The sequence below is a fragment of the Bison bison genome, unplaced genomic scaffold (assembly GCF_000754665.1).
Source record: "Bison bison bison isolate TAMUID 2011002044 unplaced genomic scaffold, Bison_UMD1.0 scf7180017864100, whole genome shotgun sequence".
Taxonomy (NCBI): Eukaryota; Metazoa; Chordata; class Mammalia; order Artiodactyla; family Bovidae; genus Bison; species Bison bison.
The window spans coordinates 202,119-212,261 of record NW_011494672.1 but is presented as its reverse complement, the minus strand read 5'-3'; the positions used below and the strand labels follow the sequence as shown (position 1 = coordinate 212,261).

Below are 10,143 nucleotides of genomic sequence, written 5' to 3'. Positions count from 1 at the left end.
AAAATGCTATGAACTATGGCACATACTTCAATATATTACGTAAGTGAAAACTTCCAGCTATAAAACACGTATTGATCTAACCACTTACAGAATAATCTTGCTTTTGTAGGCTACTTCATGAAGAACTCCACATATCATACTCATTAGAACATATCTTAATTCCTAGTTTAGCTGAAACTAGGAATTTCTAGTTTCAGCTCCCTATCTCCCACCATTCTATATTCTTAGGCAGTTTAAAAATCTTAGTTCCATAAGTTGTTAGTTTTCACAATGCCTTCAATTTTGTCTCCTCTCTGCTTTCTCTAATCATGTCTCTGGTTCATTGTGCACCTTAGGCATGGAGATTGAAAACTAGAAAAGTGAGACATGTCTAATACAATTTGCATACACTAACTTTGGGGTTTTATTCCTATGTAATCACTCAAACTATTGAAATGTATTGAAGTTCAGTGTTATTAAGTTTGAATATGTTTATTCAGGTTTACATTTATTTGTTAAACTTAGGATGTCCCGTTCTATGGATCCACTGGCAAAGAAGATCTTTAAAGGAGTGTTAGTAGCTGAACTTATGGGCATTTTTGGAGCATATTTTTTGTTTAATAAGATGAACACAAGCCAAGGTAATCATAATTCAGAAATTACAGTGTTTTTTAGGGGGGTGTACAGTTCACTAACACATTTTAGGTTAAATGGCTTTTTTGGAGAAACTGCTTCTTCAGTCAATGTATTAGGCATTTTATGGGCACAAGGGGAAGAAGCTAGGTGTTAATTATTGGTATTATAGAATAAATGACTTACTTCTCCCCAACCACCAAAAGTTAAATGTCTGTAGACTAAGGAAAATGTTTCATACTTCCATGGATTTTCCTAATGGGAAGCATAGAGTAGGTGTCCTTGGTCTGGCTTAGTTTGGGAGTATAGATGGAAAAAATCCAGCCTGTCCCTTACATCTCATTGTTTGACAAACTGAGAAAACAAGCAGCATAGCTGAATTGTCAAGTAACCAGTTGCTCCGGTTAGAGTTCTTCCTCTTCTTCAGCATTAGGCACCAACAGCCTTCCTCATGCCATCAGCAAGTGCTACTTTCCCTTTCTCTAAAGCAGGGAGTAGTCGTCCTGGGGTGGTGGCCATCTTTGAAACTTGTCATTTATCTTAAAGGATGTAAGGGTATAAAAGAAAACATACAAATGGTATTTAAAAGCAAACTAAGGTTTAAGGTCAACTTCAAAAATTGGGTGTAGTACAGTCTTATTTCTAATTCAGAGCAAGGTAAAATGGCATCCATAAAACAGTTCATAAAATTACACAAGGGAATTTCACATTAACACTGTAAATCTGCTTTTAAAATACCATTTTGAAATAAATCATATATATAGGTCAAATCTTAAAAACTCCAAAATAGCTATGGAAGACTACCTGTAAGTGCAGTTTTGACCCTATTTTAAAAAGATAGTTTCTCTAATTTATAGGATTCCTGTCTTATAGACCCTAAGGCTAGCACTAAATTATGGCTCCACGTGTTAATACAGTGCATTTCTAATCATGCCTAATTTTAAAACTTTTTTTTTCATTAGATTTCAGGCATACAATGAGCAAAAAATTCCCCTTCATCTTAGAAGGTATGTTTTTCCTTAAGTAAAATTTGTGTGTACAAAGCAAGTTCTTCAGGTAAACTTTATAAATTATTTATGACCAATTAAGGGTTAAATCACTTTTTAATTTTTTGATGTCCGTTTCCAAAAATACTGTTCATCTCTACTTTCACTCCTTTTGAAGAACACAGTGGAGAAAATTCTCATCGCAGTTACCCAATGAGTTAATCCCAGTGATGGGCTGGATTCTTAATTCTTCCAGTGGGTTAAGAATGTAGACTTTGGAATGAGACTTATCTGAGGGTGATGGGAATCAAATCACTGCTTGAAACTCAAAACTCATGTCTGGTTTGCTACTTTCTTGGAGCTTTTTCTTTCTCCATCAAGTAGAGATAATGCTCATCTCATGAATTGTTATAAGGATTAAAAAAGATAACAGTATGTAATTACTTCAAACAGTATCTGGTATAAAGTAATGCTTAGTTAATAGTGTTCCTTACAAGGATTAGTAGAGATTAGAGATGCTAGAGCTTACACACAACATATGTACCCTGTCGTCTTTTTCATTTTAGTGTGCAGAAATAAAGGGGAACAGCTGGATTTTTTTTCTCAGTATAGTTTAATTTTAACACTTTTACATGATTTTATAAATGACAGATATTTTTATTTATAGTGTATTACAAATCCATTGAACAGTCTGGAATGTATGGAATCAGAGAGCAAGATCAAGAAAAATGGCTGAGCAATAAAAATTAGGAGTAAGTGGAATTTTACTTTGTAATTTACTTAGAAAACACTGATTTTCTTTGCTTTTTCATTTTTTGAGTGGTTCTTGGCCTCTTTCTGAAATTTTTCTTCCTCTTGATGATGCTTTTCACATCTCTGTTGTGTAACCAGTCATCACGTTCAGCCTCCCATCTAAGCTGTTTGAGACCTTTGCGGGGGAGAAGAAAGATGAGTGCACGGTAGATTCTTGGGGCTCCAGAGAACACCCTGAGTGACAGGAGCTTCCAGTCTGCCATGGCCTATAGTCATTTCCCATCTGCTGCACAAACCCCTGCTTGTTTGCTGCTTTCCTTCTGTATTTATCATCAAAGATTTACTTACAAATAAACAACTAGGACAGGAAAGGAACAAATGCTCTAAAGATTTTCTTTTCCCTGAACACTCACTGGTGAAAGAAGAGCAGCCAGTTAACTATCAATATCAGAAATAATTAAAAGATGTATAAAATATTTATAAGGTTACTTAGCAAATTTATACTATATAAAAATAGCCTGCCTCCATTAAAAAAAAAAAAAAAAAGTAGTTTTTGTAGGCTGTAGTCTTTTTTGCTGTAGTGTACTTTTTAATCCCATATGCTCTGCAGACAGAAGTGAAAAAGTCATTCCTTCCAGGTTGTAAGGAATCATTTTTCCCTTCTTACTATCAAAAGGTCCTCCAAAAATATTTAGATCTTCAGAAATTATAACTTAAGACTATTTTAAAACCTCAATAAAAATTCAAGTTACTTACTTGCATTATCTTTGTTAGCCATGGCATTCATGCCAATGTTATCAAACTTGGATCCCATATTTTCATCCAATAGGTGGCCAAACTTAAAAAGAAGAGTGGGGGGGGCGGTGCGGAGAATACATTTATTAGAAAACTTAAAAAACAACGTACAACAGTAAGTGCTTAAAACAATACGTTAGCCTTACCTCTTCAGCAGATACAAATAAATTGGAGTCATCAAAGTCTCTTTTCTTTTTTTTTCTCGGTCCTAAAAAAAAGTATAAGCCTACATTATTAAGTTGTAAATCCAATAATTTTGTAGAAGTAAGATCTTCAATGTAGTTTTGTTAATATATATTTATTTGGCTTAAAACACACAGTTATAATTATCTTCTATGAGCATCATTAGGCAGCTGGCATTTAAAGACAGAAAAATAACCTGAGTTAGTATACAGTTTTTTTTAAGTTAATATCCTAATAGAACTGTTCAGGTGACAATAGTGTCTTCTTGTCTTTCAGATCTGACCATCAATCAAAGTTTGATTTCAAAGTATTTCAAAGTGTCAGGCAAGATTAAAATTCTGAAATTGACGAGGATGTATTTTAAATATTTAAGGTTAACTGTAAATTTTAACTAAGTAAGAGGTTTTGTTCCTTGGAGTAACTGTGAAGAAGTGATGGAGGGTTTCTTTATTGTGTTATAACTAGAGTTGTGTTTACTACTTGAAATAAAGTGGTTCTTTAAAAAAACCTCCCCTGTAATTCTAAATATGTAAACCTTTCAAAACAGAATAGTAAAACATTTTTAATACATGTTACATTTTTTCATTTCCATTACAGTTTATTATAAGCCATTGAATATATAGTATTCTGTGCTGTACAGCAGGACCTTGTTTCTTATTTATCCCCCACTTCTTTCCTCCTTGGTAACCACAAGTTGTTTTCTGTGTCTGTGAGTCTGTTTTTTAAATAAGTTCACTAATATTTATTACATTTTAACTCATATTTAAAAGCATTATCTAAAACTATAATAATTCAAAGTATTGCTTTTACCCATTTTCACTTTACCTGAAACAATATTCAAACTCTATTATCAATGTTTCTGGTACTAACAGCCACTTAAATATCCCTGGTGCCCATTTACAGTCCCATGCTCCCTTCCATGGAAGGCTTCGCTTTTTCTGGCTATTTCATGTAAATGGGATCATGTGATATGTGGTTTTCAGCGACTAGCCTCTTTTACTTAGCATAACTTTTTTTTACCTGGCTGTGCTGCGTGGCTTGTGGTAGCTTCCCAACCAGGGACTGAATCCAGGCCCCTGGTAGTGAAAGCCTGGAGTCCTAACTACTGGACCGCCAGGGAATTCCCAGCAAAACATTTTTGAGGCTCATTCACCTTATAGCATGTATCAATATTTCATTCCATTTTATTGCTGAACAATATTATATGGGCTTCATCTATTTTTTGCTTGTACATTCAACAGACATTTGGTTGTTCCTACTTTTTGGCTATTATGAATATTGCTGCTATGAACAGTCATGTACATGTCTTTGTATGGATATACCAGAGCCATTTTTGATAGAAGTTTCTAGAGCATTTCATCTTCCAAAGTGAAATGTGTATTATTTCAGAATTGTGCATAATGCTATTTTTCTCCTAAGCTAAAATTTCCACTTGTAAGTATTAGGAAAGGTCTTGGTTTTCATTCATCCTACAGGCATATATCTAAAGCTTCAATTAGCAAGTACTTCTGCTGAACTGCTTCCTTCAAGTTTATTCCTTTTTTTTGAAAGATTTATTCTTAGACTAGCCAACATTAGCAAATGCAGGGTGAATTCCCCCACCCTCATCAATTCATCTGTTTGCTGCTTCTTTCCTTTTTAAATCCCTTTGTTTCTTTTTAAAAAAATCAATTGTCACATCCTTTAATCTGTATCCAAAACTATTATCCACTGAGATTTGATGTCTTTTCAGGCTAATATCTTCTGAAATGGCACTTTATTAAAAATAAGGTCAATGAGAGAGCATCTTTTAATACAACAGGCTCAGTAGGATTTAAAGCAACATATCTTTTCTGAGAGATTTTGAGGAAAACTGCCTTATGGGCAAATGCTACTATTAAAAGTGTGACCTTCTATCATTCAATGAAAGACAAATTCTGAATGGTAACACATTATGATGTAAATATGCATCAGGTAAATCTAAGAGAACTGTGATGTTAGCAGTATTTAAACTTTGTAGGCATCAACGTCTCTGAGGGACTATTACCCACCCAGAGTTACTGTTGATATTTACTGTCAAAAAGTTTTGTATTATTTAACAAAATATTGTCAAGCGTTTTAAACTTCGCAGGTCTATTTTTATTCATTAGCATTTACAGCTGACCCTTGAACAATGTGTAGGTTAGGGGCATCAACCTCTGTGCAGCCAGAAACAGGAACATACCTTAACCTCAGCCTTCCGCATCCTCAGATTCAACCACTGAGGACCATGTAGCACTGCGGTACGTGTTTATTGGTCCTGTACCAACGGACCCATTCAGTTTAAACTCATGTTATTTAAGGGTCAAATGTACCATACTACTAGTAAGCAGAAATAAAGAGGCATTATAATCAAAGTTTTTGTTTTAGTTTTTTTAAAGGTAGGTGTGTGTGTGAATTTATCCACAAATTAAGGAATATTTGTATTTATTATAGTGCTTTCTACAATTTTATCAAAAAATATTATCACCTGATATATATATAGTGCTTTTTTCCTTTTATTAGTACCGTAGAAGTATTACACTAAAAGGCATAATCTATTAGGATATACTTTTAAAAATATGAGAGAACAAATTAGCAGAAATGAAAACTCTCATTTTACATATTTTTGAGATCAGAATCATTTTGTCATGGCAGCTCTCATTAAAAAAAGAAAATGATGTTAATAAACAGCATGGGTTTTTAAATAGATGGATCAGATGGGAAGGTAAGAGTTGATAAAAGGAAAAATGCAACAGGTGTCTATGAAAATCCCAGGCTTACATTATTATTGAAGGTTTAAAAATTCATGAAAAGATGATCCAGAGGTATTTAAATGAGAGGAGTGAATTCAGGAAAGAAAATAATTGGAGGATGTGAAAAACAACTATTTATGTATTAAAAATTCATAAAACTTATTACCCAATAGAACAGTTAATTTCCCAAAATGATAATGAACAACAGCTTTCACATGCAGTGCTTAGGTTCAGAAGAGACTAAATACATTTTCTTACCTTGAAATGACCCAGCAAAGTCAAAATCATTTGCACTTTTTCTCTTGTTTTTCTTATTATTGACTTTGAGTCTGACCTCATCATCAAGTTCTGTTACCAAAAACAAAAACATAAAAACTCTGTTGTTATTAAGCAATTTTAAAAAACTGCTGCAGAACTACTATGATGAATATAGATTAACATTATTGCAAATTATCAATCCAGTATTTTTAAAAGGCAGTATAACACGACAGGTCAAGAGGAAAAGCATAGACAGCCTCAATATTGATTAAACAGAAGTCCAAAACAGAACTCAGCTGGTTAAAAACCCAAAACTTCAGTGTCAAGTGAGATGGGAAGATCTTAAATTTCTGGCTGATTTGAGTACAAATCTGAATACAAGATAATATTAAAAAACCTTTAAGAGAAAAACTAGCCTCTGCTAAGGCAGAAAGTTTGTTTAAAGGTTTACCTGGAACGCCCTCATTCTCATCATCTAACACATCCATGAATGTTCCTCCATCTTCCTCAATTTCAGCGAATTCTTCATTCATACTTCCTAAGGAAACTTCATCATCATCCAAATTATCAAGGTCGTCATCTTCTGAATCTTCATCTTCTGAGTCATCCTTAGCTCCTTTTGCTTTCTTCTTCATGTTGCTGAAGAAAAATAACAATTAGTAAAGTAAATGAGGACTCTGTTTTCTAAAGTATGTGTTGGTGACCAGCAGGGTATTAGGCTATTAACAGAATTCAAAGGAAAATTACAGACAGCTCAGAGCCTTTATTTAATAACATACTAACAAGCATTATAAAAGTCCAAAAATGAAAGTACTATATTTCCCAAAATTCAATACCTTTCTCCTATATAACACATAGTCCTGTGCTCCACTGTTCTGAAAGACAGTAATTTGAGAAATGCTGGGAAAAAAGTTAAAAAAAAAATTTAAGGAAAGCATACTACCTAGCGAAATCAAGGTCATCCTTTCCAGACGTGAAACAATTATCATCTTCAAATGTGTCTGCCAGAGAGCAATATACAAATTGTGAGATATAGCAAGAAATAACAAATGACACTTCTTATATTAAAATCAACACATACGACTGTTGTTTGTGATAAGTAAACACCAAAATGATATACATCTGACACTGCTGCTTTTTTATTAGTCTACACAAATCCATGTACTATGCTGGCCTTAATTAAATCCCTAAACTAAATGGGTTCTGGTTAATTTTAGCTTCTTTCTACAGTTCTTTTATTCAATGAAGGAAAATGTCAAATAAAAGAGTATTTAGCAATTGCAGTCCTTTTTACTCCATTAGAACTGTTTAAGTGCTTATTTTTAGTAGGTGTGATATAATATGCAACAAGTGAGCTCAATGTAAACTTTTCTAATTTCCCAATTTTTGCTTCAGTCTAAATTTCAATAAAAATTTTCAAGCTCTGTGGATTATAAAGGTAAACAAATTACCAATCATCTTTTCAAATTCCTCATCGTCCACATCTTCTATACTTTCTTCATCTTCGTTCCGTTTTTGTTTCACTTTAACATTGGTAACTTTTTTATAATACCTAAAATAAAATGCATGTTATACATTGACATTTGATGATTTTATCAAAGGGCCTGTTGTTCTATGATCATCAAAAGACTTACGGTCAATGCCACAAACAAGTGTAAAAGCTGTCAACTCAGCTGGCATATAAATGACTAAAATTTGTATTATAGAAAAAAGTTTTAAATTCAAAACAGTTGGAAACGTTTGAAATGTGAAGGATATAAATTTCAATGATTTAGGCTTGGTTCTTCACAAAAACACCATAAGTCATCTTAATTAAATGGCACAGTAAAAGGTTATTTTAGTATCAACACTAAATGGTACAAGTATTCTAATGTTAGAAACTGGCTCTAAATGACCTCTAATCTCAATATTTTATCAGTTCAACCCATTCTATCAAGGACAATGAAACTTAGCATTCTGCTGATGGGATCATACCCTCAAAATTCTTTACACAAAATGTATTTACAAAGCAAATCAAATCAAACCAAATTAACCAATCACCCAGATGAGATAACAGTTCCTTTACTAGGCAAAGAATCAGTAGTAATAACTCTTAATAGTAGGTTTAGGACTTATCTCCATAGTGCAAAAGTGTCTGACTCTTTGCGAGCCTATGGACTGTAGCCCTCCAGGCTCCTCTGTCCATGGGATTCTCTAGGCAAGAATACTGGAGTGGGTTGCCATGCCCTCCTCCAGGGGATCTTCCCAACCCAGGGATAGAAGCTGTGTCTCTTACATCTCTGGCATCGGCAGGTGGTTCTCTACCACTAGCACCACCTGGGAAGCCCTATCTCCACAGTAGTGCAATGAATTTTGCTAATTTTCCTTAGAGCCATGTTTTAGACAAATAACTTATGAGTTATTTATCATTATATTAGATTGATACAGATTTAAGACTTTAAGAAAACTAATATACTAAAACTGAAGATTAAATTTCACAAGATTCTTAAAATGTGTGCTAAACTGTTAAAAAACAAAACCCTCAAATTTACTTGTTTTAGTTTCATTTAGATATCTTAACATTTAGCAACTGAACATTTCTAAATTCCTCTAACAAAAATGGAGTGACATATCCTTCAATTTGTCCATAACAGACCTATGTTAACAAAGCATTTATGGAATCTAAAAATTTTAAATTTAACAGCTCTTCAAATGAACCAGTGAACCAGTATATTACGTATATTACCTGTAGAAAAACACTTCATCTACTGGTATCTGGCTTTCTTCTTTTGCAAGGAACTCCTTACTGTTAACTAGGAAAACAAGTTAAAAATTTTAAGGAATTCTTTTTATGTTCTTCAAGCTTTTAAGACTAAGTACACAATACCTATAAATCTAAAGTCTCAAAATGTAAGGAAGTTGGAAAGAAATTGTCTTATAATGTGAAGGACAGTCTGGAAAAGTCTGTGTGGAGGAAACCCAACATCTGAAATTTTATCAGCTACAATCATTTGTAGCCAACAGTGATCACAGTGAAAGAGCAGGGTTCTCTTGTCCTCCAACTGCACCCAGGATCCAAACTTTAAGAGAAAAAAAATTAATAATCACTTTTACTGTTTCCTTATCAGCATAAAAATATTCAGAATCATCTTGATTAAAAAGGGTATTTGGCTTCTCTAATTCCAACCCTAACTTTGGTTAAGTCTTTTTATGTCTCTGGACCTCTGTGAGATGTCAATTAAAATTAAATGATTTATAAGTTGTAACTGAACAAAGCTAGTGGAGGTGATGGAATTCCAGTTGAGCTATTTCAAATCCTGAAAGATGCTGCTGTGGAAGTGCTGCACTCAATATGCCAGCAAATTTGGAAAATTCAGTGGCCACAGGACTGGAAAACGTCAGTTTTCATTCCAATCCCAAAGAAAGGCAATGCCAAAGAATGCTCAAACTACCGCACATTGCACTCATCTCACACACTAGTCAAGTAATGCTCAAAATTCTCCAAGCCAGGCTTCAGCAATATGTGAACCGTGAACTTCCTGATGTTCAAGCTGGTTTTAGAAAAGGAAGAGGAACCAGAGATCAAATTGCCAACATCCGCTGGATCATGGAAAAAGCAAGAGAGTTCCAGAAAAACATCTATTTCTGCTTTATTGACTATGCCAAAGCCTTTGACTGTGTGGATCACAATAAACTGTGGAAAATTCTGAAAGAGATGGGAATACCAGACCACCTGATCTGCCTCTTGAGAAACCTGTACGCAGGTCAGGAAGCAACAGTTAGAACTGGACATGGAACAAGAGACTGGTTCCAAATAGGAAAAG

General features: G+C 33.9%; 1 protein-coding gene and 1 long non-coding RNA gene across 2 annotated transcripts in view; one reads left to right on the top strand and one right to left on the bottom strand.

The window, feature by feature from the left end:
- The window catches only part of LOC104987586, a 6,795-nt gene extending 2,891 nt beyond the window's left edge, over positions 1 to 3,904 (top strand). The window contains exons 2-5 of the long non-coding RNA XR_825147.1: positions 505 to 620; positions 1,575 to 1,619; positions 2,266 to 2,350; positions 3,606 to 3,904. This is a non-coding gene — a long non-coding RNA (uncharacterized LOC104987586). The remainder of the gene's footprint in view (positions 1 to 504; positions 621 to 1,574; positions 1,620 to 2,265; positions 2,351 to 3,605) is intronic.
- Positions 2,193 to 10,143, bottom strand: part of CEBPZ (CCAAT/enhancer binding protein (C/EBP), zeta) — a 25,328-nt gene continuing 17,377 nt past the window's right edge. The window contains exons 9-16 of the mRNA XM_010838603.1: positions 9,066 to 9,132; positions 7,792 to 7,892; positions 7,284 to 7,341; positions 6,792 to 6,979; positions 6,341 to 6,430; positions 3,293 to 3,354; positions 3,108 to 3,189; positions 2,193 to 2,526 (exon numbers count right to left, since the gene is read on the bottom strand). Coding sequence (XP_010836905.1) covers positions 2,375 to 2,526; positions 3,108 to 3,189; positions 3,293 to 3,354; positions 6,341 to 6,430; positions 6,792 to 6,979; positions 7,284 to 7,341; positions 7,792 to 7,892; positions 9,066 to 9,132 — 800 coding nt within the window. The 3' untranslated portion in view covers positions 2,193 to 2,374. The remainder of the gene's footprint in view (positions 2,527 to 3,107; positions 3,190 to 3,292; positions 3,355 to 6,340; positions 6,431 to 6,791; positions 6,980 to 7,283; positions 7,342 to 7,791; positions 7,893 to 9,065; positions 9,133 to 10,143) is intronic.